General features: G+C 46.7%; 2 protein-coding genes, 2 long non-coding RNA genes and 3 other non-coding genes across 13 annotated transcripts; 1 reads left to right on the top strand and 6 right to left on the bottom strand.

Moving 5' to 3' along the window:
* Positions 1-2,260: 2,260 nt before the first annotated feature.
* On the bottom strand, positions 2,261-2,334 carry TRNAV-AAC (transfer RNA valine (anticodon AAC)). The gene has a single exon. It is a non-coding gene; the product is annotated as a tRNA-Val (tRNA).
* A 2,400-nt stretch (positions 2,335-4,734) lies between these two features.
* On the bottom strand, positions 4,735-4,808 carry TRNAV-AAC (transfer RNA valine (anticodon AAC)). Its single transcript has one exon. It is a non-coding gene; the product is annotated as a tRNA-Val (tRNA).
* A 1,984-nt stretch (positions 4,809-6,792) lies between these two features.
* On the bottom strand, positions 6,793-11,798 carry LOC109755172 (uncharacterized). 6 transcript variants are annotated; one of them, XR_012183856.1, is made up of 9 exons: positions 11,430-11,798; positions 11,263-11,301; positions 11,098-11,169; positions 10,684-10,882; positions 9,601-9,670; positions 9,344-9,443; positions 9,085-9,200; positions 8,750-8,982; positions 6,793-7,375 (listed from the first exon to the last, which is right to left on the bottom strand). It is a non-coding gene; the product is annotated as an uncharacterized lncRNA (long non-coding RNA). The 6 variants fall into 6 exon arrangements; XR_012183854.1 differs by having other exon boundaries at positions 6,981-7,375; positions 8,733-8,982; XR_012183858.1 differs by lacking the exon at positions 9,085-9,200 and having other exon boundaries at positions 6,981-7,375; positions 8,733-8,895; positions 9,562-9,670.
* A 162-nt stretch (positions 11,799-11,960) lies between these two features.
* LOC120968250 (uncharacterized) lies at positions 11,961-14,529 on the top strand. 2 transcript variants are annotated; one of them, XR_006669008.2, is made up of 2 exons: positions 11,961-12,756; positions 12,970-14,529. It is a non-coding gene; the product is annotated as an uncharacterized lncRNA (long non-coding RNA). The 2 variants fall into 2 exon arrangements; XR_005762540.3 differs by having other exon boundaries at positions 12,965-14,529.
* A 2-nt stretch (positions 14,530-14,531) lies between these two features.
* TRNAV-AAC (transfer RNA valine (anticodon AAC)) lies at positions 14,532-14,605 on the bottom strand. The gene has a single exon. It is a non-coding gene; the product is annotated as a tRNA-Val (tRNA).
* A 228-nt stretch (positions 14,606-14,833) lies between these two features.
* LOC109755180 (cation/H(+) antiporter 15-like) lies at positions 14,834-17,635 on the bottom strand. The gene is made up of 4 exons (XM_073508218.1): positions 17,321-17,635; positions 16,220-17,215; positions 15,473-16,132; positions 14,834-15,190 (listed from the first exon to the last, which is right to left on the bottom strand). The coding sequence occupies exons 1-4, from the start codon at positions 17,510-17,512 to the stop codon at positions 14,834-14,836; spliced, it is 2,205 nt and encodes a 734-aa protein (XP_073364319.1). The 5' UTR covers positions 17,513-17,635.
* A 2,035-nt stretch (positions 17,636-19,670) lies between these two features.
* Positions 19,671-22,485, bottom strand: LOC109755183 (uncharacterized). Its single transcript, XM_020314079.4, has 2 exons — positions 22,155-22,485; positions 19,671-21,080 (listed from the first exon to the last, which is right to left on the bottom strand). Exons 1-2 carry the CDS (start codon positions 22,226-22,228, stop codon positions 19,955-19,957), a joined length of 1,200 nt encoding a protein of 399 aa, XP_020169668.3. The 5' UTR covers positions 22,229-22,485; the 3' UTR covers positions 19,671-19,954.
* Positions 22,486-26,841: the final 4,356 nt, after the last annotated feature.

Raw genomic sequence — 26,841 nt, 5'->3', positions numbered from 1 at the left:
ATGTGGACTGGTTGCATCCTCTAGCAGTTATTCTGCGGGAATGAGTAGTCTAGTCTCGGGATGTTGGACTTTGTGTGTTTCACTTTACAGGTTTTCGTTTTGTAGCTGAAATATCAATCAGTGGCTGGTTTTTTTTCATTGAATTGTTGATACTTCTGTAAGCTGATATCCCCAGCGCTCCATTTATATTTTGCTTTTGTTTTAAGATTCACATTAACTTTCATTAAAAACTGCTAAATGCTCTAGAAACTCAGTAGTGAGGAACTTCATTGTGCAGTGTACCTTTTTTCAGAATTCATATGGTAGTACCAAGTAACTTCCATAAAAGAAAATTAGATGACACAGCTCTATTTATGCCGACGGTGGTTGCCATGTGCAGTTGTTAGGATATCATTTAGGCCTATCATAGATACATGTCCAGTGCAGCTGCCAGCAGTCAAATACACAACTGTTATACTTGTCCACTAAGTGACAATATAGGTTCAGTGTTAAGTAATTTTCGTTTCCCATGAAATAAATTTTGTTCGTCAGTTAGGGCATTATGCTGTTATGACCTAGGACTAGGAATAGTCACACAGGGAGCGCACACATGTCCCCTTTTCACTAAATTTGCTAGTCCCTCCGATCCGACTTAATTGACGCAGCCTCTATACAATATCCATTTTACATTGTATAGAGGCTGCGTCAATTAATTCGGAGCGGAGGGAGTAGTTAAGTTATCCTATATTATTTGTGTCTGCTAGTTCACCTTTACCATCCCAGTTTTGTCTGCTTAACGAAATTTCTCATTGTAACTTCCTGCTGGAATCGTTTTGTTTGTTTACTGATGTTTCTTTTACATGATGTTATTTTCTTTCTCTACCGTGCGTAAAAGACGGGGGCCTGGTTTCCCTCTCATGTCAGCAGTAGTGAGCAGAGGTCGGAGCTTCTGGAACACTTGGAACTGTTGGAAATTGATTAAATTTGCCCTAATACAGCAGAACTGAGTTCAAGGGTATACAACTTCACAGTATTCTGCATGTTTTTTTTCTTCTTATAAAACACTCTGTTCCTGAGGTATGTGATGCAGTGGTAACTGTACGTATATTTTTTTTTTGAGTAACACCTTGTGACTTCTTAGTTCCGCTGCAGATAATAGGACTTGCCCCTCTTCCCTAACTGTAGATTTAGGAATGGAAATTCTATGTTTGTTTTATTTCCATTGCAGATCACCGGACATGCTCCATCATCCTCAGTGCCTTGTACTGGGGCTTGTAGGTTCATGCATGGAAGTTGATATGAACCAAATGTACCCTTTGAAACTCTAGGGCTCTCAAAGTGATGCCTGGTAGCAAAGGAGGTTGGAAGGTAATGTGCAGCCCTCGGCCCTCGGCCTCCACTACCAGATGTTACAGTTCCTGGTATTGCATTGCACTATCACTTTGTGTTTATCAATGTTAATTGCTCCTGAAAGTTGCTGGTAAACCTACCGTGGTGATCCATAATCTTGACAGCCCAGTGTATCTCATAATTTGGCACCTCTCAGAGGTCAGAACGAACAGATTTGAAGTTTCGAATTTGGATCCAGTAACCATATGACATAGCCTATCTGACTGTCCCGTTATCTAGTAGTTGCAGCGCAAACTTCACTGGTGCTGCTGGAATCACTCAGGTGGCGCACATTGGTTGGATTAGGTTGGGACGTACTCAAGGAGAATCCTGTGTATAATACATTCAGATGGCCGGGGCTTGTTGGCTTAAGGCCATGTTAGACGAAGGTTCGCTGATGATGATTACCCTAGCTGCATCTTCTTCCGCTTGAGGTCCAGGACAGACTAGAAGATCATGGGAGGACCCCACATCGAAGAGTTTTTGCCCCTACAACTATCACCAAGGTAAATGGTTTTAAAACAGTTATGGTACAGAGACAACTATGAATGTTGTTTGCTTGATTGAAGATCTGTTTTCTTAAGGTTGAAACGGGAAGTTTGCATTCTGCACCATGTGCGATGCATACAGCAGAGGGCATTTGGACTGCTGCCGCTGGTGTTTGATTAGTTGATTGTTATTGCCATGCCTTGATTTCATTCTAGTAACAAGTTGTTCCAGTATGTTAGAGGAAAATGGATTTACAATTTTGCATGCTCCACACTTGACGGTTGTTGTAAAGTACAGTAAGAATTAGTTCGGTCAATTATAAAGTTTGGTCGTTGGGAAAAAGTATGCTGCGAAGCCAAATAATCTCTTACTATAATTTTAAAAGAAAACCCCAAAAAATACATGGCTTCGCCCGGGTTTGAACCGGAGACCTTCAGTGTGTTAGACTGACGTGATAACCAACTACACCACGAAACCGTTGTTGAATTTAGTCGCCTCGTTTTGTATAAGTACAAGTTGCATAAGGCCAGAAGTAGATCTCCTCTTTTTATTTTCGGTTCACATCGAATGACAAACTACTATTTTTTTTGCGGGGACAAACTACTTTTTCAACTTCCTGTACACAAGATACGAACTGCAAAAGTGATGAATTGGGAAATGTCAATTTAAATCAGATCCTAGGAACCTAGAGAAGTCAACATCTACATAGTTCACAAGTTTCTGTCGTTGTTTAGAATGTGGACTGGTCGCATCTTCTAGCAGTTATCCTGTGGGAATGCGTAGTCCAGTCTCGGGATGTTGGACTTTCTGTGTTTTACTTTACAGGTTTTCGTTTTGTTATCTGAAATATCAAGCAGTGGCTGTTTTTTGAATTGTTGATACCTTTGTAAGGTGGTATCCCCAGCACTCCATTTATATTTTTCTTTTGCTTTAAGATTCACATTAACTTTCATTAAAAACCGGTAAATGCTCTTAAAACTCAGCAGTGAGGAACTTCATTGTGCATTGTACCTTTTTTCAAAATTCATATGGTACCCAGTAACTTCCATGAAAGAAAATTAGAAGCCACAGAATAGCTTGTTCACACAGGTCCATTTATGTTAACGGTAGTTGCTGAGTTGTAGTTGTTAGGATATCATTTAGGCCTATCATAGACACGTGTCTGGTGCAGCTGCCAGCAGTCAAATACACAAACTGTTAAACTTGTCCAGTGCGTGACAGTATAGGTTCAGTGTTAAGTAATTTTCATTTCCCATGAAATAAATTTGTTCGGAAGTTAGGGCATGATGCTGTTATGGCCTCGGACTAGAAATAGTTACACAGTGAGCAAATACATGTTCCCTTTTCACTAAATTTGCTAGTTAAGTCTATTATTTCTGTCTGCTAGTTTACGTTTACCATCTCAGTTTTCTCTGCTTAACAAAATTTCTCATTGTAACTTCCTGCTGAAATCATTTTTGTTTGTTTACTGATGTTTTTTTTACATGATGTATGCCCTTTCTCTACCGTGCGTGAAAGATGGGGCCTGGTTTCCCTTTCACGTCAGCGATAGCGAGCAGAAGATGGAGCTTCTAGAAAACTTGTAACTGCTGGGAACTGATTAAATCTCCCCTAATACAGTATTATGGATTTTTTTCATCTTAAAGAACTCCTTGTTCCTGAGGTATGCTATGCACTGGTAACTGTAGGTTTATTAGTCGAGTAACATGTTGCGAGTTTTTATTTCCACTGCAGATCATTGTACATGTTCCCTCTTCCCTAACTGTAGGCTTATGAAAGAAAAGTATATGTTTTATTTCCACTGCAGATAATTGGACATGCTCCTGTCATCCTCAGTGCCTTGTACTGGGGCTTGTAGGCTCATGCATGAAAGTTGACCTGAACTAAGTGTTCCCTTTGATGCTGAACACAGAGTATCCACTACCAGGTTGTGTTTGTTAATGCTAATTACTCGTGAAAGTTACTGATAAACTTGCTGTAGTGATCCATAATCTCGACAACTCATTGAATCTCAACATTTGCACCTCTCAGAAGTCAGAACTAGCAGATTTGAAAACTCAATATATATCCAGTAACCATATGCCATAACCTATCTCATGGCAGTATCCGACTGTCCCATTATCTGGTAGTTGCAGCACACACTTCACTGATGCTCCTGAAATCACTCAGGTGTTGCACACTGGCTGGATTAGGTTGGGATGCACTCCAGGAGAATCTTGTGTATAAATTCTTCCCTTGAACAGGCAATTTTGCATATAAATTCTGGTCATCAGCTTCCACTTGTGCCATCTTCTTGATGAGCAAAGAGCGAGGTACCTTCAGATGGCTCTGGCTTGTTGGCTCAAGGCCGTGTTAGACAAAGGTTCGCTGATGATGATTACCCTAGCTGCATCTTCTTCCGCTTGAGGTCAAGTGCAGGATCATGGGAGGATCCCCCGTCGAAGAGTTTTTCGCACCTACAACTATGGCCAAGGTAAATGGTTTTACAGCAGTTGTGATACAGACAACTTTGAATGTTGTTTGCTTGACTGAAGATCTGTTTACTCAAGGCAGAAACGGGAAGTTTTGCATTCTGCACTGTGGGATGCATACGGCAGAGGGCATTTGCTGGTGCTTGATTAGCCATGCCTTGGTTTCATTCGGTAACATGTTACTGGAAGAATGGATTTACATGCTCCACACTTGACGGTTGGATCAGTAAGGGATTAACTTTTTTTTTGCGGCGAGTAGGGGATTAACTAGATCTTAATTGTTGTAAAGCAAGAATTAGTTTAGTCATTGGGCAAAAAGGGTGCTGCGAGAAGCTAAATATTCTGGAGTTTTGAGGTCATTGGCCAATCTTTTATATATCTTTAAAAGTATAAAAAAAACATAAATTGGCTTCGCCCGGGTTTGAACCGGAGACCTTCAGTGTGTTAGACTGACGTGATAACCAACTACACCACGAAACCGTTGTTGAAGATAGTGGCCTCACGTGCAATAAGTACAAGTTGCATAAGGCCAGAAGTAGATCTTACCAACTCCTTTTGCGCACATCGGATGACAAAACTACTTCAACTTCCTGTGGCTGTGCTGTACTGTTCTACGCAACATATGAACTGCGAAGCGATGAACTGGAAAATGCGTATTTGAATCAGGTGCTAGAAACTACTCCCTCCGTTCGAAATTACTCGTCCAAGAAATGAATGTATCTAGATGTATTTTAGTTGTAGATACATCCACTTTTATCCATTTTTGTGACAAGTAATTCCGAACGGAGGGAGTATCTAGTAAGGTGATTATTTTGTAACAAAATTAGGGTCCCATTGTGTTTCCAATCACTCCTTTAGTTTATCCTTGTGATTGATTTATGGGTGAATTCCAATGTTTAATTTAAAACTTCATGTGCTCTAACATTTCCAAAGAATTGCTCTGTTACGATTTTGAGGAAGGTCTAATTCTGTGATTGCCAAAAATCTGTCCAAATTATGAAATCCATGGCAGTCCTAAACATGCCATTATCACTTAATCATTGTAATGTCATCAACAAAGAGATGCAAATGAAGTGGTGAATTGCTTCCGTGCCAGGTGAGTCTTCCGAGATATGCTTCATCATGTAACCTAGAAACTTAAACAAGGTCTTCTGCATATTTGACAAATTCTGTCGTTGTTTAGAATGTGGACTGGTTGCCTCTTCTAGTCTCGGGATGTTGGACTTTACAGGTTTTCTTTTTGTATCTGAAATATCAAGCAGTGGCTGTTTTTTTTCATTGAATTGTTGATACTTTTTAAAGCTGGTATCCCCGGCGCTCCATTTATATTTTGCTCTTGTTTTGAGATTCACTGGTAAATGCTCTAAAAACTCAGCAGCGAGGAACATCATTGTGCAGTGTACCTTTTTTTTTCAGAATTCATATGGTACCCACTAACTTCCATGAAAGAACACAGAATACCTTGTTCACACAGGTCCATTTATGTTGACAGTGGTTGCTGATGTGCGGTTGTTAGGATATCATTTAGGCCTATCATAGACAAGTGTCCGGTGCAGCTACCAGCAGTCAAATATACAACTGTTATACTTGTCCAGTGCGTGACAGTATAGGTTCAGTGTTAAGTAATTTCCATTTCTTATGAAATAAATTGTGTTTGCAAGTTAGGGCATAATGCTGTTATGTGGCCTAGGACTAGGAATAGTCACACAGTGAGCACATACACGTCCCCTTTTTACAAAACTAGTGGTTGGGGCGCCACCTGGTGGCGCCTCTTAAAGCGAATATGTGCGCACTAATCTAGCTACCGTATTTGTTAACAGTAGGTTTAGTTCAGTGAGAAGGCAGACGCCTTCAGCAAGAAAAATCTGCTACGAGCAGTGCACATGCAGATATGCAGGCTTCCTGAGAGTGCTCCTTTATGTTGCCATGTACATTAGGCTGACTTGTGTTGATGCTATGTTGGCTCTTCACATTGGGCTGACTTGTTTGTTACTCCAACTTGTTTTGACTAATGTTACATGTCCAGGACCTAGTCACTACTGGAATAAACCTCTATGCCGCGGCATAGGGCCTTCGGCGTCGATATCGATGGTGTAGTCTTGTCAGGCTGTTGGCATATATATGCCCTTGACATAGACCCCTAAGCCGTCGGCTTCCGTACAACCGTCGGCACAGAAACGGCATTGCGGCAGCTGAGGCGCTGCTGCTAAGTCAAACCAACCAAAAGAGGCCACATGGCAGGGGGTAAGCCGATGGCTGTCAGCTTATATATTATTCCCTCCGTTCCTAAATATTTGTCTTTTTAGATATTTCAAATGGACTATCATGTACGGATGTGTGTAAACATATTTTAGAGTCTAGATTCACACATTTTGCTTCGTATGCAGTCACTTGTTGAAATCTCTGGAAAAACAAATATTTAGAAACGGAGGGAGTAATAGGCTATATTATTGGTTCTAATCAATAAGACATTAAACAAAAATATTTGCATTTCTACAAAAGAAGAGTTATTTATTCAACACACTTGCAAGAGAATTGCTTCAATCAGGACTGGCCATTACATAATCTAGTTATGACCAGGCTGCAACAATACAAAAAGCTTTCATCAACTTATGAATAAATGCAGAAAGAAACATGAAGAATGAAAACATATAAGAAGGAAATCTGGGTTATAATTTCATCAACTTATGAATAAATGTTCCTTGGTCCTCATTTCAGCAATCTGCTACTCTCCAAGAGGCAGCTCCGAACTGAAAACGAACATGGGAAAAATAAGAAGGAAATCTGGGTTTGAGGAAGCCGGCAGCAGGAGCTTCTGGCGCAGCTCCATGAGCTCATCCTGCTAGTACTTCGCGATGTTGACAGCAGGTCGGCCGACCTTGCCATCGGCCTGTTTGACGACGTGATCGACTGCAGCCCTGGCATCATGTCCAGGCTCCAGGGGATAAGTACCCAAGCAGGCAGTCGTGGAGCAGTGACGGTGCCCTTCGAACTCGCCGACATTGACATAATTTCTCTCAACACCAGCGAGGGACAGTACAAGAAGCCTGTGATCAGCAACATTTGTTAGAAGATAAGGTTAGAAATTTTCCAATAAACATCTTGATTAATGTATTCTTGTCTTAATTCAAATGTAGTATGTAGTTGTTACCTTTTCCTTGATATATACTCCCTCCGTTCCAAAATAGATGACTCAACTTTGTACTGTCTTTAGTACAAAGTTAGTACAAAATTGAGTCATCTATTTTGGAACGGAGGGAGTATTTGCATTTCAGGTATCTCACCAATTAATTGCAACTTGTATACGTATGTATGCATCGTGCAGGAGAAACAACGAAAAGCGATCAAGATCTCTTTTAACAATTGTTCCACATTATGATGGCCTTCATTGGAGAAAATAAAGGAAGAGCATTAGCGGGAGGGAACATGCTAGGTATCTATACTACTACTAAGCAATTCATTCAAGCATATCGTCACATTGCTACTGAAAAAACCCAACAAAACAAAACATATATAATACTTCATTGTTTTGATCTGAATATAACTGGCAATGAGTTCCGTAAATGCCTGATAGGAAAATCACACAACTTGAAGTGGAAGTGTGGAAATAAGAAATCATCTACAACCATTCATCATTCGTGAACCTGTGCCGTGCCAACTATGTTCAACCAATTCAAAAGAAGCTGTCAAAATAAATAAATATGTAAGATTGTACAGATTATGTCTTGTTTATTCGTATCTCAACTAACATACTTCCTGATCATCAGGTGAGAACCCACTGTTTCAGCAACACAAACAAAGAGGTGCTGGTGGTTACACATTATTTAATCCACGAAACAAACAAAGGTAATTGGCTGGGCTTACGCTCCATATATGTTGATTTCAGTAGCTAATCCACATTCCCTCAAACAAATGGAACCATCAGTAGCAATTCGACCTACCTACATGGGGGACAATTTTGTATTGATGAGGCCTATGATGTCAGGCTGTGGTTTAGGATCATGCAGAGCCACATGCTGCCCAGAAACTAAACAAGCTGGTGTAACCCAGAACAAATCTCTAAAAATCAGCACTTGACTTACATATATATGATTTGATACAGAACTCACACATCAAGCAAATTTGTTTTTTTTTACAAATTTTTACTCTAAGCCATATAACGCTCTACAGTTAGCTCAAGTAGCATGAAGTTTGAACACAAAACATATCGAATTAAGCAACCAAAATAAACTATCTGACAATACAAGTCAAATTTGCAAATCAACCAAAAGAAAAGGTACATAATCAGCCGTTAGAAAAGGTACATAATCCTTCATTTGTTCTGAAACACAAGCAAGATTTAGGATATAATGACAAGAATTGAGACAAAGCTTATAAATATAGCTCCAGAGAGAAGAGTAGTACCATGTTCACAAACATACCAGCATGTGAATAACTGAATACCAATCCTTGACATGTAATCCTGGGGGAAGCTTCCTTGAGCTGAGATGTTAATTTTTCAGCTGTTGCACTCCAAAAGCATAGTCGGAACCACATTACTGTGCCACACTTCGATCATCTTACTCATCTGCGTGAAAGCAAGCTCGTCAACCCGGTTCCCCACTTCTGGAAAATACCGGATATCGTGGAACGAGTCCAGGTACCAGTCTCTAAACTTTAAAATCATGAACATATCAACCATCAGTTTGGCAAAAGGACGATTAATTTGGAAATAATTTATAAGTCCTGCTATAAGATTTCTTCAATAAATACTTACTCTTCACTGCATTCAGATTTTTCTAGTATTGATTGATGTGATAAGGTCAGCAAGACAACACGATAAAAGCATCAAGCATACTAATGGAAACATTGTGTGAGCCCTCTACCCGACTCCTATATAGGAGAAAAAGTAAACAAGTTAGCAAGCAAGACTCTCCAAAATTTCCTACTTATCCTGTACAATAACTTTGCACTGAAAAATAAAATAATACAAGAGCCCAACTATCCTATTTTCAATCAATATGTAATAGATCTACCTTTAGAGAATGACCATATCTCATGTAACTCGAAAGCGTTATGTCGCAATAAAAAGATCACCAACAGTCCTCATGCATGGCGCTACTCTTTGACCTGAACCTGCATGTGAACCAACATCAAATTGGTAAGATAAATATTTCAGATCAGAGGATGTCCATGGGGGAAGATTATGGAGCACGCAAGAGTGCATACAAGACCACTACTACCCACACTCAACTTAACCGAACAATACGCCTCCATAGACCATAGCCCATACCACGGGTACCAGGGATGATGTACTCTGGAGGCTCCTCGTCATTGTGTTGTGGAGTATGTGTTCAGAGAATCTGTAGTTAGAGAAATAAGGAAGCTATGGGTTTCCTATAGAAATGGCACATATGAATTTCAATAGAATCGAACATAATACTGAAATAACTAAATTCTGCGGTTTGAGAGGAAAATAACTGGGTAAGCAGCAGTAATATAAAAAAGAAACTTTCACACAGTCTATTCCTTCACAAATCTACACACAGGTAATCAGGTATACATCACAGACTAAGAGGGATTAGGTAGGACTGCAGTGCCTTTAGAAAATGCTACATAGAGGTAGGTAGTAAGAGAAATTAGCTAATACTGCAGTGAATGAATTTAATTGTAACATCGAACATGAAGATACAGTGGAAGTAGTTTATATCATGTTGACGCAATAAAGATATATGTAAAATTGTCAGCAAGCATATGTTCCATGTCAGTGTGGGAACAATTCCTGAAATGGAAGTAGTTTCTTTTGATTCAATTTTGTAAAAGTATGAAATGGATCAGATTAGTTTCTTCTGCCAGCTCTGGAAATTATATATGAAGAAAAATACACAAAGGACCAATACTAAATTTGGCCATAGAGTTGTAGAGTTTGTAGTAGGTACAGAAATTTCAGTATGAAGTAGCGGTACCACTTTCAGACATGGGGGATGTTAAAATTATTGAACTGTTGAAACTATTTTCATGATGTACTCTTATCACCTATATTATACCAGGTCGTGTGCCTAATCCGATATATTCTGCTCATCTTCTCACCACCAGGCCAGCGCAGAAGCATTAATTATAACCCATCATTGCCTTCTAGGGCTTTGAAAAATAGGTCCAAGTTGGTACAGCCATAATGTATGCATCACCAGCACACCTTTTCTTTCAGATAAATAAAGTATCACACGGTAGAAGTTCAAAATAATCTGGACAATGACTACAAACAATGCAATAAAACTTGTGATGACAGAAAGAATAAACAGAAAGGACCATTGGCATCTAATCGCAGTTAACAGCTAGAAGCATCGGCACTCGTAAGGAAAAGACATAGGAGTACCTGTTATTTTAGCCCACACTAGATCATCTGGATCAAGACCTTGGTAGTCATGAAAGCTGACAGCAAGTGCAAGTAGCTCATCGTATCCCTTCTTATCCAGTTTAGATGTTCCAAATTTCAGGTTCAGGCACTTCATTTCCTCAGATGAAATGGAAAATTGTATCCTTTCATTAGCTAGGGTAAGGTCTTCATACTCCACCTGCAGTTCGTTTAGTTTTAGATATCAACTACACGACATTTCACATAGCACTCTTCATAGTGCAGACATTACATGGAAAACAGAGTTGTACATAACAGGCCTTTTAGTAAGGAAAATGCAGAAAAGATTATCAAACTCAACTGAGGATAATCCACTCAGCCACAGCAATTTTTCATGAATAAGAAAAATAAGAACCAGGGATATAGAAAGCATACAGAGTTCTTGGTTAGTTCCGTGTAGGCTGTGATGGAACTCTTGTATCAATCATCATCTTGGGGCCAGAAAACCTGCATTCACCATCAAAATTTAGGCCCCAGTTTTGCTGCATTCCATATAATGATGAAACAAACACATGCTCAGAACAGACGTCAAGAACTTACCTTGCACACTAAACCGACAAACGCCTGCGGATCGGCACCCTGAATTTCCAACTTGCGACAAAGCCAGCGTCAAAATTACACGGACAACAAGTATTCTAGTTGGCCGTTCCTTGTTGCTGAAGCCGTGAGGAGAATTTCATTGCGAAGCAAGCACAGATCCAACTTACTCTACCCATCTCCTCTCAGATGGAGAGGCCGCCTCCAGCTGGCTGCTGCGGCGCCGTCGCCTCCGGGGCGCCGAAGTGCTCTCCTTCTGCACTCCCCCTCTGCGCCTCGGCTGCCGTCGCCCCAGCAACTCCTCCCCGTCTGTATCCGCGCCCAATGCAGGCGGGGCAGACCCCAGGCTGAGCAGCTCGTGCTTGAGCGGGCGCGACAGCGGTAGTAGACGATCACGGGAGGCTTGCCGCCCGCGGCGGCGGACGCAGAGCTGCGGGGCTTCTTGGGGGCGGGCAGGGAGCGGTGGAGTAGACGCGGCCGATGTCCAACGCCGGAGGAGCCAGGATGGGATGAGCGGATGGTGGAGGCGCGTCGCCGGCGCGGGTGGGCGAGCCCTCGTGCGGTGGATATTGGGGGGCGGCGGCGGCGGCGGAGATGCAGGGAGGGGATGGGGCGTGGGGGAACGTATCCGGTGCAATACTTGTCGTGCTACCGGTACACCGGATGCTGTATAATATTTAAAAAAATCTGAAAATATTCTATCATATTGACACAACATCAATGTATGTCATCACAAAATTTCGTAGCAAAATTTAAAATATATTTTAAGATATAAAAATGACAAAATTCACATCAGTGTGATAATGGGCCAAATCTAAAGCCCAACTTATGTTATGTATTATTTGGTGTTGTATTTGTCATTTTTGTTTTAGGAGCTGTGTTTCGAATTTTGACTTGAAATTTTATGACAATCTACATTAATGTTGTCTGAATGTGCTACTTTTTTTCTTCAGAATTTTACAAACATATAAAATGTGCAACTTGAGTTCGATTCACCGGTAGCACCACAAGCACTGGTGCACCAGATATTCTCCCTGGGGCGTGGGGCTGGAGAAGATAGAACTAGAGAGAGGTCGCGTCTGTGGGTTTCCTTCTTTTTTCAGAGCGACCCTCTCATTCAATTGGCCACCACGCACAGTGCGCAGGTGATGATGTGGACGTCGCGAGAGTGCGCCCTTCGCGCGACTCGTAAAGGGTTTAATTTGCTACTGTAGTTAAGTCAATCTATATTATTTGTGTCTGCTAGTTTACGTTTACCATCTCAGTTTTATCTGGTTGACAAAAATTCTCATTGTAACTTCCTGCTGGAATCATTTTTGTTTGTTTACTGATGTTTCTTTTACCTGATGTATGTCCCTTGTCTACCGTGTGTAAAAGGTGGAGCCTGGTTTCCCTCCCATGTCAGCGATAGTGAGCAGATGTTGGAGCTTCTAGAAAATTTGGAACTGCTGGAACTTGATTAAATCTCCTGTAATACGGTTGAACCGAGTTAAAAGGGTATGCAGCTCAACTGTATTCTGTTTTTTCTTTTTTTTTTGCCTTCTTATAGAACTCCTTGTTCCCGAGGTATGCGATGCACTGGTAACTGTAGGTTTATTGTTTGAGTAACACCCTGCGGGTTTTTATTTACACTGCAGATCGTTGTACATGCTCCCTCTTACCTAACTGTAGGCTTATGAGTGAAAATTATATGTTTTATTTCCAGTGCAGATAATTGGAATGCTCCTGCCATCCTCAGTGCCTTGTACTGGGCTTGTAGGTTCATGCATGAAAGTTGACCTGAACTAAGTGTCCCCTTTGAAACCCTAGGGCTCCCAGAGTGATGCTGAATAGCACAGAGGGTCAGAAGGTAGTGTGCAGCCCTCGGCCTCCACTACCAGACATGAGACATCACAGTTCATGGTACTGCAGTGCTCTATCAGGTTGTGTTTATTAATGCTAATTACTCCTGGAAGTTTCTTACTGACTTGCTGTAGTGATCCATAATCTGGGCATCTCAGTGAATCTCAATGTTGGCACCTCTCAGAACTAGCAGATCCCAAATTTCAAATTTGGATCCAGTAACCATATGCCATCAGCCCATAACCTATCTCATGGCAGTATGACTGTCCATTATCCAGTAGTTGCAGCGCACATTTCACTGATGCTGCTGGAATCACTCATGTGCCGCACATCGGTTGGATTCGGTTGGGATGCACTCCGGGAGAATCCTGTGCTCCTTGAACAGGCAATATTGCATATAAATTCTAGTGATGCCATCTTGATGATCAAAAGGGAGTGGTACCTGAGAGAGGCTCTGCAATCTGAAGCTGTGGCTGTGGCTTGCCTTGCTGCTGTTGATGGGGCGGGCTATCAGGTTGGGAGTGGACCAAATCACAAAAGTAATCTTTCATTCTGACGCCTCCAGCCTGGTGCGAGCTCTTAGCAGCAACGATCATGACAGGTCGGTGATTAGTGTCCTGGTGAAGGAGGCGAAGAGGCAGTGTATGTTAGATTTTGATAACTTCCGCAGGCGTAGTAGTTCTCCAGCTCATGAACTTGCTAGGCTACTTTCTTTTGGTTCTCTTGTAAGACTTGGTGATTTCTGTTAATGGAAATCGGAGAGATGATTCTCTCTTTTATCAAAAGAGAAAAAGAAAAAAAGAACTTGCTAGGCTGCTGGGTGTGTAGGGCGAATCTGATGGCTCATTCTGGGAGGGCTTTGGTCCCAGCAGTGTAATGAGCATGGTCGCCAGCAAGTCCATGTCAAGTTAGTATCTGGCAAAGGGCGTACCGACGATGTTCGCTGATGAGGATTACTCAAGCTATAAGCTACATCCTCTTCTGCTTGAGATATCTAGTACGTAGGAGATCATGGGAGGATCCCCCGTCGATGAATTTTCTCCCCTACAACTATGGCTAAGGTAAATTGTTTTGCAGCAGTTAATGGTACAAACAGCTATGGATGTTATTTTCTTAAGGTAGAAATGGGAAGTCTGCATTCTGCACTATGCTCAGCAGATGGCATTTGGACCGCTGCTGTGTAGAATGAGGAGCTTCGCTGGGTGCTTTGATTGTTTTTTTGCCTCGCCTTAATTTCATTCTGTAACATGGACTGCCATGTTACTGCTAGAATGAATTAGATGTTCCAGACATGATGGTTGGATCAGGAAGAATTCAGTTAAGTCAATTATTAAGTTTGGTCATTGAAAAAAAGAGATGCTGCGAGAACTACATATTCTGAAGTTTTTGATGTTACTGGATAATCTACAAGTATTAAAAAAATAAAAATATGGCTTCGCCCGGGTTTGAACCGGAGACCTTCAGTGTGTTAGACTGACGTGATAACCAACTACACCACGAAACCGTTGTTGAATTCTTCCATATCTTCCTCCATAAGTATAAGAAAGTTCTAAGCACAAAACTATTTCCAACAGCGGGGCTGTACACTGTACTGTACGCAACATACGAACTGCGAAGCGATCAACTGAAAAATGTCTATTTGAATCGTCAGGTAATACTAGGAACTAGACAGGTCAACATCTACAATGCAAAGGTCAAAGATCACGTCAGCGCTGCTCGTCCCCGCGCCGGCCTACTGCCGGTATCTGCTAGACACGGCGGTGGTCATTGTCCGGTCCGGCGTCGGCGCCGCGGCACCGTCGTCGCCGTGCCACACGTCCTGGGCGCCCGGCACGGCGGCGTTCAGCCCGCCCTGGTCCTGCTGCTTCATGATGAGCACCGAGTAGGGCGTGTCGAAGTCGGAGGACGCGAGCAGGTCGCCGATGACGCCCAGCTCGGGGCACTCGCTCCAGTCCGACAGCCCGTTGGCCGACATCACCGGGTACCACCTGTGGCGCATGCCCACGATGACGAGGTCGTAGCCGGCCTTGTCGAGCCCCCTCAGCACCTCCACGATCTTCTCCATGTCGCCCACCAGCTCCTCCTGCACCTGCAGGTTCATGTACTTGCTCCGCGCCGCCAGCGCCTTCACCTCCTCGATGGCCTTGTTGTCCACCCGCCGGTCCGCCGGGTCGTCCTTGATGCCCCGGGTCGGCAGGAACCGGATCACCGCCGCCCTCGACCCCGGGTGCCGCGCCATGCGCGTCACGTACGCCAGGGCCTCGCGGTCGTCGCCGCCGCCGAAGAAGAGCGCTGCCACGGCCGCGTGGAAGCCGAGGCGGCCGCCGGACGACGGCGGATGGTCCTGCATGATGAAGGCGCTCAGGCCCACGCTCCCGGCGTTGCGGTCCACGAAGACCCCCACGGAGCACGGCGCCACCTCCAGCACCTTGCGGTTCACCACGCGGAGCCCCATGGCGGCGCGCATGCCGCCGGCCAGCATGTGCCGCTTGTGGTAGTGGAGGAGGATGAGCGACGTGCGCTTGTCGACGGCGAGGCGGCACACCTCGTCGTGCATGGACGAGTAGGGGGAGATGGTGGTGAAGGACTGCATGGACACGGCGCCCTCCGGGTGCCGCTGCTCGTACTGGAGGAAGGCGTTGATGATGCGGTCCGAGTCGGTGGACGGCGCGCCGGCCGACGACGTCGGGCCGATCCTGGACGAGGCGCTCCGGCGGAGCTTGTGGGGTATGAACACCGGCGCGGAGCGGCCGGCGATCTCGACGAGCTGGAGGAGGAAGAGGGCGACGGGCGTCTGCGGCGTGGCGTGCGACGCCTCCAGCAGCGAGAGCGTGCCCTGGACGTGGGACTCGTCGTGGATGCACGCCAGGATCCGCAGGTCGGCGTCCGCCTTGAGGTGCTGCACCGTGCGCCGCTTGTACACGGCGTAGCGCCGCGCCGGGTCGTACAGACAGCTCGCCACCGGCACCGACACTGCCGTGATCACCACCGACGAGAACACCAGCGCGCTGAACATGTGCTTGTCGATCAGCTGCCCGTGCAACCCAAATCAGTCTTGCATGTCAGTGTACGCACCGGATCGTGACTAGCGAGACGATGATTCAGATAAGTTAGTCACCTTGTTGGTGACGAAGAAGCTGAAGGTGATGACCTCGACGATGCCCTTGGAGTTCATGAAGAGGCTGAGAGACACGGCGTCCAGCGGCGGGATGTCAAGGCACAGCGACGACGCCAGGACGCCGGCGAGCTTCCCGAACCACCCAAGGAGCAGGATCAGCTGCAGCCTCCCCCAGTGTATCTCCCACATGTCGGTGCTCAGCCCGGTCATGGTGTAGTAGAGCGGCAGGATCAGCCCGGTCACCATGGCCTCGATCTTCTCGCCGAGCGCCGTGCCCAGCGGCGGCCCGTCGGGGATGGCCAGCCCCAGCATGAGCGCGCCGTGGAACGAGTTGGTGCCGATGATGTCGCTGTACAGCCCCACCAGGAGCACGATGAGGAGGAAGAAGAAGACGTACGCCTCGTCCACCGGGCTGCCCGCCGGCGTGCGCTCGATCACCAGGAGCGCGATCGGGCGCACGACCAGCAGTATGAAGGCGACGAGCGCCGCCACCGACATGAAGGCCCAGAGCGACGTGGCGGGGGACACGAGGTAGGCCTCGGCGAGCACGTAGCCCACCATGATGAGCCATGCGATGCCGTCCGTGGTCATGGACGCCGACATGGCGATGCGGCCGAGGTCCGAGTTGAGGAGGCTGAGCTCGGACAGGATCGGCGAGAGCACCGCGAAGGACGTGAGCGAGAGCGTGGCCGCGAGCGCGAACTGGAACGTGAGCCGCGTCGACATGTGATCCTCCTCCTTGGACAGAGCGTCGCCGGAAAATCCCGCCGCCGTCAGGCCCAGCGCGATGAGGAAGCCGGAGAGGCCGATCGTGACGCCCTTCTTGCCGGACCGGAGGGCCTGCATCGGGTCCATCCGCACGCCGATGAGGAAGATGACGTACATGAGGCCGAACGTGGCCACCGTGTTCAGCACCGGCTCCCCCCTCGCCGGGAACACCAGCTGCTTGAACCACTCGTAGCGACACAGCAGCGACGGGCCGAGTATAATGCCGCCCTGAAATCAGCACCAAATTGAGCACACACTTTCTCCATCGATTTACATCCACCCCAAGAGATCGATTCAAGCCGATGATCTTGTCAAATTATGGAGCTAGCGTACCATGATATCGGTCACGACGCGGGGCTGCTTGAGCGGCTTGCAGAGGAGGTAGAGGACACGGGTGACGACGACGATGAGGACGAGCTGCACGCCGAGGAGGGGCAGCGACGACGACAGCGGGCTGCCGCCCTGGAAGATGTTCCGGCCGGTGCCCGTGGTCTGCGGCACGACGTAGCAGTCGACCTTCTCCATCTCATCAACTCCTCCGGCCCGGCGTCGTTGGCGGTGGCGCGGTCGCCGCGGGCACCCGTGGTTCCTCTTGCCCGACGCCCGTGGCCTCGTCGTCAGGCTGTTTCTTCCATGGCGGTTTGCATGGTGGATGTGAGGAGCGATGGTGAGGGGCGAATACCAGAGAAAATAATGACATGTCAAAAAGTTTCAGAGCATGGTAGCCTTGAGAATATATTGAGCTCAGCATTTTTTTTTGCGGGTATATTGAACTTAGCTTGTTTAGTTGGATTCTTGTGGCTAGGAACTGCAAGCTTAGTGGATTGCTCGATCTAGGCGGGTCGATCTTGCGTCCAAGAATAGCAATTATGCTAAATTTGAACCCATGTCATGCAATCTTCTCTCAAGGAACACAAAATGGTTTTACTAAAAGCTACTCCCTCCGCCCACATAGCTTGAAAAACCATCTTATATTGTAGGACGGAGGGAGTAAGTCCGAGATTTTCTTATTTCTAATATATGCCTCGAAACTACGAAATACCACATACTGCAAATATATCGAAGACCGCTTTGAGAAACTTCTTAGCAGCTGGCGAGCCAGGAATTTATCCCGTAGAGGTCGGACAGCACTTATTATTTCGGTATTGAGCAGTCTCAATTTGTGTGATGTCCTTCTTAGAGATTCCGAAAAGGGTCAGGTAAGAATACTTGATTTTTACTGATCTAGATGTTCTTTTGCAGTCTGACCAATATCGAAAGAAACATTGACAAAAAGTGGTATCTCGTGTTCTCCAAAGGAACATGTGGGCCTGGGTATTCGAGGTGTAGATGTAAAAAATAAATGCCTACTCGGCATGGCAGCTCTAGCCATGGTGGTCAACTAGTCATGGTGGTACTGTGGTAGGCAACGGAGCTCCAGCAATGATCGACAACACAGGTTGCAAAAAGAGAAGGGGGATAATAGAGTAGAGATGAGAGTGCAAAAGAGAAGTATGCAGTCGTAGTTTTTGCAGGTGGCCATGATGTGCTAGCACTAGCACATGGGTTGGATGCAATGTGAGGATCTTGCTTTTGATAAGGATGATATGCATTTGTATGTTGCTGGTGGAATCTGTTAGTTTAGTGAAGTGGAAGTGAAATGATGCAACGAATGTGTGCTTGTATATCTTCCGTTATATTGCAATGAGATGATGCATCTGTTATCATTGAACTAATTTAGAGTGAATTACTCGTGCAACATTGTCAATGACTGAACAAAAGTTTGAGGAAGTTGTGGATAGTAGAATCATACAAAATCTTTGACAGGTTCATGGTGTGAGGATGCAAGAGAATGATCATGTGAATATCCATCACATCACGGTCAAGACTAGAAGAGAGTACATGACAACATAATTCACAACATGACCTAACCATTTGCAAAAGACCAATACCATTGCATAGAAAAGGAGCACCTAAAAGAATGAACTGACCATTAAAAAAGCAAAAGGGCACCTAAACAAGTTCATAACATGACCTAACCTGTATAAGACCAATACCATTGCATAGCCAAAGAACACCTAAACAAGTTCACAACATTGCATACGACTAGTACATCACAAGACTCCACACATTCTCATCATTTCAACACTCTTCAACAAACTTACTGCCATTAGATATTTAGATATCTTGGGACATTTGATCTGCAGGTGAATCTTGTGTCATGTTGATCTCAACATCATCACCTCCATCTTCTTCCGCTGCACCTGGGAGAACAGATGGGAGCTCACCGTAGTCGTGGCCGATGTCGACAGGTTCACATTCCATCCCCATCGCCCACACAATCATCAGCATGAGAAAGCCAAGCCAGAGGTCGACGCCAGCCCACAAGTTTGCGGTGTAGTTTGGCATTTTGCAAGTTGTATGAAACTACACTCGCATGCAGATCAAGTTGTTGTATATTTACATGAGAATTCAAAACACAATCTACGATTATAGTATATGTGGGTCCTTACTCACTTGGCTCCATGGCGAAGATATGGAAAAATACTCACTTCTAGATGTGACCATCAAGGACGGTTACACAAATGAATTCTCGCTTGAGGTAGACTGGTGGTGCACGTGACAGTGTTCTAGCAATTCCTCAAGTAAACACATATAAAATATATCTAACAAAGATAATGGCTTGCACTTCTAATACTCGGAGTTACTAGCAACAAATATAGCATCGTACCGTTGTTTACCCAATGTTAAGACATAGATTCTGACACCCATCTTGTCCGAATTAGTGAAGGTGATTCGATGCACAGCATGATCATCTACATATATCATTACAGTTCTACCTAACATAACGCTATGCAGACCTTCAGAGAAAGGCTCCCTTCTGACCTACATCAAGTACTATGTAATATGCCCTTCTAAATGATCCGGATGGCTACCAGCATAACGAAGCTACTCCAGTCAGCAAAAAATCCTCCTTCTGCTGCCATTTCAGTCACCCAGCTCCCACAATGGCGAGACGGTGAACTCAGCATCGAACCCATCGAGCTGGTAATCTTTACCATAGATGTCGGGGTGGTACGCCAGTTTCTCAGTGATAGCATCAACATCAATATACATGGCAATGTCCTTGAGGTAGTCAGCATAAACTTCCTCTCGTTCAGCCCAAGAAGCATCCCAATGCTGAGTGATCCACGCGTCGTCACCAACACCGTGCACCGGCATCGGTTTGACTTCATGCTCACCGAAGACAGAGGCAGCGACAATTGGCTTCACTTCACACTCACCAAAGACAGAGGCAGCGACCATTGGCTTCATTTCACGCTCACCGAAGTCAGAGGCAGCGACCATTGGCTTCACTTCACGCTCACCGAAGACAGAGGCAGGGACCATTGGCTTCACCTCACGCTCATGGAAGACAGAGGCAGCGACCATTGGCTTCACTTCGCGTTCACCGAAGACAGAAGCAGCGACCATTGGCTTCACTTCACGCTCACCGAAGACAGAGGCGGTGATCACCGGCTTTACTTCATGCTCATGGAAGACAGAGGCGGTGATCACCGGCTTCACTTCGCGTTCACGAAAGACAGAAGCAGCGACCATTGGCTTCACTTCACGCTCACCGAAGACAGAGGCGGTGATCACCGGCTTTACTTCATGCTCATCAAGGATAGAGGCAGCAGCCATCATCGGCTTCACTCCATGCTCAGTAAGGACAGAGGCAGCAGCGAGCATCGGCCTCAGTTTATGCTCAACAAAGACAGAGGCAGCAGCGGCAGAAGGAGAAGAAGACGCGGGATGGCATTGCACTGGCTGGGCGGTGGAGATGAAGAAGGCAGATGGGAAGTTGACGATTGCGCGGGAGCCAAAGATGGCCACGGCGGCCCTGTCGTATGCGAGGGCGGCGTCAACGGCGTTGTCGAAGGTGCCCAGCCAGTGTCGCTTGCCGCGGTTGGGCTCACGGACTTCAGAGGCCCACCTGCCCCACCTGCGCTGCCGAACACCCCGGTACATGTGGTCCCTATCCTCCGGACCACCCTCCCCTCCAGGAGGAGCCGCCACTGGAGTCTTGAGCGTGGCACTGCTCTTGGGACGAGCTCGCTTTGTCCTGATCGTACTGCACGCAAAGAGCGAAATGCACATCTCAGATGTCTTGCAAACTGCGATAAACAAGGCCATGCCGGTGTTCTAGGAATGGTTAATCAACAAATGTCAGCATGTATATGAGCAAGAAGATATGCAGAAATGTTGTGCTATTCCTGAAGCTGAGTTCTGAATTGGTAGCTAGTTGAACCGCACAGAGATATCAACTAGTCGTTGTTTGTTCATTGGAAATGCATATTTGCAAGCACACTCACTGGATTGGCTGAGTTCAGTTGTTGAATACTTAAATCCTAGGAGTTAGGAGCAAATGTATTTTGTACGAACTGTACCAAGGAATTGCTGTGCATCATGTGCTTTATTAAGCTAAAAATTCAGTAGACAATGCAAACAGTTTTCAGAAATCTATCAGGCCAGGATATCCTGTCAAACTTCCCAGAACTTGCAAGTTCCAAACAGAGAGATGCACATCTCAGTCTCTATGCAAACCGTGATAAACAAGGCCATGCCAGCGTTCTAGAAAATACATTTATCTGCTCTGTTAAGCTAAAATTTCAGTAGACAACTCAAACAACTTTCAGAAATCTATCAGAACAAGATATCCTGTCAGACTTCCCAGAACTTACAAGTTCCAAACATGAACACTGTTAGCCCTACTGCTGGAATCATTTGAATACTACAAGTACAACTAGTTCCATTTCCCCAAATTTTCACGACAAAGCAGTTCAATTTCGCATGTACAAAATTGGCCCCAATGTTTTTAACGAGGAACACGTTGGCATTCTCCGACAAAATTCAGTAGTCTGTCCAGCCACATCGCAAACAGAATTCGACCGAAACGCAGCTATACACCACCCCACCCTAGCAGTTGGCCAAATCAAAACAGCTCATCACGCCCACGGTTCATCTCCGGCGCCCAAAATCCCCAACGCCTGGAGCAATCGACGCCGCAAACTACAGCTCGCAAAAACCCCAGCACGAGAAACCCTCTTTCGAATCGAAGCTAAAAAGGAGCTACGGGGTGGGTTCCGGACGGAGACGGCGAAATTGGACGAACCCAGCAAAGGAAATGCCGCGGGGCATTCTGTACCTGGTGGTAGGAGTTGTCGCCGAGGCCTGCTCCATCTCCTCGCCCTTGATCCCCACGGCGCCTTCCACGGGCATCCTCCTCCGGCGACCCGCGGCGGGAGAGACCCGCGAAATGATCGGGGCGGCGTGCGCGGCCCGCCGCCACGGGGAACGATCGAGAAACGCGTCAAGCGACGGGAAGGCTCCCCTCCCAGGTCCCAGCCCCAGCGAAGCTCGGGGATTGCGGCGTGCTCCGGTGCCACTGCCGAGCAGGGTGGTGTGGTGTGAGGTGGCAGGTGGGCCGTGGGCCGAGGTGCCGCTGGAAAGGGACCGCTGGCCGGGCCTATCGTTTGCCGTCTCTCATTTTGAAATTCCTCTTGGTAGAAAATTGTTCGCTTGATAGCCAAAACCTTAAAATTGCTCACTAAAATAAGAGCATCCTCTTCGACGACATGTGGACCCGTTTCCTTTCAATGGGCATACTTGACTGAAACTAATTCTATCTTGAGGCTAAGGATGTAAATGGCGCAATAAACGGCGCCTGCAAGTCCAGTTTAAATTAAATTTAGTTAGCTCAATAGTTTATTTTTCCCAAAAAAATATATTAGAATAGTAGGTTTAAATGGGACCCGGTTTATATCCTTGAGGCTACCAGTGGATGGCTATATTACATTCTGCCATAAATATTCCCTAAAAGAACATTGTGCCACAAATATGACGTGTGATTGGTTGTTACGTGTTGATTCGTCAGGGATGAACGCAAGGTTTTCCATGTGAGGAAGGATGCAGTCTTTAAGAAAATACAAAAGTTGAACATTCAAATATGTCTAAAACAACACCACATTTCAATGTAGTTAAGTATACTTTGTAGAGGCTATCTTCTTTGTGGTCATGTCCTTTAGGGCATCTCCAAATCGACTCTCAAAACGGACACACTATTTGTCCCCGGACCAGTCTGAGGACATGGATGTGGGAGCTGGCCATCCAACCACATCCTCTAAATTAGACTTGGCCATAGGCAGCCTGGCCCAGTTGGCCCGACCCGACCCGGCCCGAAAAAGCTGGACCCGACCTTGTCCACGGGCCGGGTTCGGGCCTAGATTTCAAGCCCGACGGCCGGGACGGGCTGGGCCCGGGCCCGCCGTATTCACGCGTTAATGAAGAGGCCCGGCCTGAGGCCCGACGAGCTTTTAGCGCGATGGCCTGGGCTCGGGCCTGATTTTTAGGCCCGACGGCCGGGCCGGGCTCGGGCCTGGATTTTTTGCATCGGGCTTTGGTAGGCCCAGCCCGGCCCGACAGATGGCCAGATATACTCTAAATGTTCATCCAGGTCCGGTTGATTTCATATAAAATGCATAGTAATATGAGAACAAATTAAAGTGCGGTTTTCATAGCGTCTGATTACAACCAAAAAGAGATGATTTCATAAATTTTACATGCGCCCAAAAGTATCAGTCCGACAATCCGTGTGAAAAAAAGAATGTTTGCCCTGACAGACCGACTATCCAAGCATCTGTGCTTACTCTGCCGCCGCCACCTCCTCACCATCCGGTTCCTTCTCGGTCAAAGGTATTTATTGGCTAAACGATGCAGGGCTGCTAGTGGTATTTATCGGGTAGGGTGGCTTAGTCGGGAGTGGCCTGCATGGGGTCGTGCGTGCACAGGGCATAGGGATCTCAAACGAAGGTTGATGATGGGCGAGCTGGTCGGCAGGGTCCAGAGTCAGTGATAGAGAGAGATCAAAGAGAGCAATGCCGCCGCATTGCTGGCTGTTAGATGGAGATCTGACAAGTGCGATATATCCCGTGCGTACCAGTTCGTCCAGGCGGGTGTCGGTGTCAAAACCGGCGGATCTCGGGTAGGGGGTCCCGAACTGTGCGTCTAGGATCGATGGTAACAGGAGACGGGGGACACGATGTTTACCCAGGTTCGGGCCCTCTCTATGGAGGTAATACCCTACTTCCTGCTTGATTGATCTTGATGAATATGGGTGTTACAAGAGTTGATCTACCACGAGATCGTAATGGCTAAACCCTAAAAGTCTAGCCTATATGACTATGGTAATGTGGTCCTTTCCGGACTAACCCCTCCGGTTTATATAGACACCGGGGGGATCTAGGGTTTACATGGAGTCGGTTACATACGAAGGAATCTACATAGTCGGTTGCCAAGCTTGCCTTCCACGCCAAGTAGAGTCCAATCTGGACACGGGTACAGTCTTCGGTCTTCATGTCTTCACAGCCCATCAGTCCGGCCCAATGGTTAACAGGCCGGACGCCCGAGGACCCCTTAGTCCAGGACTCCCTCAGTAGCCCCTGAACCTGGCTTTCAAGGACGAGGAGTCCGGCGCGCAGATTGTCTTCAGCATTGCAAGGCGGGTTCCCCTTTCCGAACTCCCAGTTGATCTTCAGATGTGATGATTGTATCCGGACTTGTATACACAACTGCAGAGGATATAATACTTTACGAGTTCAATCCCCCAACAACTTTTTGGTAATATGACATCACGCCTGCTTCGGCCATTGTTTGCGAATCGCTTTAGCTAGCCCGTCGCCCCACGTCCCAAGACGCGATTTTATTGGCATGTCTTATCCAAACGGAGATCGTGGCTCCCTTTTTTAAGGGATTCCTGTCAACCCGGACGTGGGTAACCCAACCATCGCTTGGGTACAACTCCTTGGAAATAAGCAAGTTTTCGAGGCCTGAAAGGAGACGCTTGATATTCGCGGCCTTTATATACAGGGGTACAGACCCGTCTTTTTCTTCCACGCTTGCTTCTTCCTCAGACCCCGCTATCCCGAGTTTCACCACCCGAGTTTCGGTCGCCACAAGCCCCAATTATGTCCGGATCCAGCCGTCAAGGCCGGTGGGTAGCTTCGTCTGTCACGGAGGAAGATATTGCAAAGCTTCGGGCGGCGAGGTATTTGACCGCGGAAATCCATCATCGGCTTCCTGCCATGGGGCAGGTTATTCCCACCCCAAGATCCGGCGAGAGGGTCGTGCTCGTGTCCCACTTCCTTCGTGGGTTAGGGTTTGCACTTAACCCCTTCGTCCGGGGGCTCATGTTCTATTACGGGCTAGATTTTCATGATCTGGCCCCGGACTCTATTCTTCTTATCTCGGCGTTTATCGTCACGTGCGAAGCCTTCCTCCGGACTCCCCCGCACTTCGGCTTGTGGCTCAAGACCTTCGATGTGAAGCCGCAAGTGATAGAAGGGGAGCAGGCTGAGTGCGGTAGTGCTTCAATGAGCAAGCTCGCCAGCGCCGTTTGGCTGAAAGGATCCTTTGCCAAATCCTCCAATCCGTGGCAGCAGGGGTGGTTCTATATTACCGAGCCCTGTGGCTACAAGTGAGCAACGGCGCCCGCATTCCGATCCAGCGCTCCAATTCAGCTTGCATCGTGGGTTAACAACGGGCTGGATTGGGGATCAAGGAATGATGTGCGAACTCTGTACAGTCGCATCCGAAGCCTTATTGAGAAGGACATCGACATAGCCAACGCTGTTCAATTAATGCTAGTTCGACGGACCCTGCCGTGCCAGTGACGGCCTCTCCGCCTGTGGGAGTTCAATCCAGAAGGGCCGCGAACTCTTCAGCACTTCTTCGGCACTACGCACGAAGGAATGTGGAGATTATTCTTCGGGAAATGAAGGCAATGGCCGGACACCACCGAAGATGTCGGCCTAGACTGTAACCATCCGGCACCCCGGTAAGTCCCTTTTCACCGAATACCTTATGGTCAGATACCCAGTGGCTAGATACCAACAGTATCATCCTTTTTTCAGGGCTGGATAAAGAAGGTGGAGCGGATTAGGTGTCCGGCTCCCCTTCCCAAAGACTCAGCTACTCCCTTGTTAACAAGGATGCTGGCCTCGGCGCCATACCAGGCACCAGCAGGGGAGGGTGAGAAGACCCAAGATGACCTTGATTCCGGAGGTAAGTCGGACACTGAGTCCGGAGAAATCGACCTTTCCTCGCCCGAAGACGAAGGGGGGAAAGGACCCAGTATCCCTTCTCCAAGCAGGAGAAAAAGGGGCGCCTCCGAAGATTGGGAGGGGCGGTCTTCCAAAAGGGGCAAGATGCCGCCGTCGAGCGGCTTAGGTTTGGAGAGCGACGCCGTTGAACAGCTCCAACAAGGGGACAAGCCCTTGGCCAAACCGTAAGAGAATCCGGGGTACTTTGATAGGGTCCCGCTCCATTGTCGTTACCGAAGATATACGTAACGCATTTATGCATTTTTACAGGTCGGCACAGAATTTTTCTGGGCGATCCTCTTCTTCGGGAGTCTCCTCCCAGAGATGATGGATAGCGAGACGCCTCCTCGAACCTCCTCGCCCACTATGGCGGATGACTCTGAAGTGTCCTCGCGGAGGGTCCCTTTAGATCAAGGGACAAAAGAGGCAGTACCCGAAGGTGGACCTCCGACCATTCGGGATTCCAGGGCCGATGATAACGAAGGCCCCGGACTGTCTGGTTCACAACCGACAGTGATTTTGGAGGCGGGTGAACAGATTCCTTCAAAGGATGACTGTGCCCCTGGAGCAGTGTCCGGAAACCCGAATACTCCTGATATATTGCGGGACATGTTGCGGAAAGCATCTTTCTCGGGGGAACAGCGTACCTTGATGGGTACAGTGATTGAAAAGATTTCGTCCGCGAAGAGCGGATTAAATGAAGCCTTCATGAGCCTACTGAAAGGCTTCGAGGTT

This window comes from Aegilops tauschii, chromosome 1, assembly GCF_002575655.3.
Source record: "Aegilops tauschii subsp. strangulata cultivar AL8/78 chromosome 1, Aet v6.0, whole genome shotgun sequence".
Lineage (NCBI taxonomy): Eukaryota > Viridiplantae > Streptophyta > Magnoliopsida > Poales > Poaceae > Aegilops > Aegilops tauschii.
This window is presented reverse-complemented; position numbering and strand designations above follow the sequence as displayed.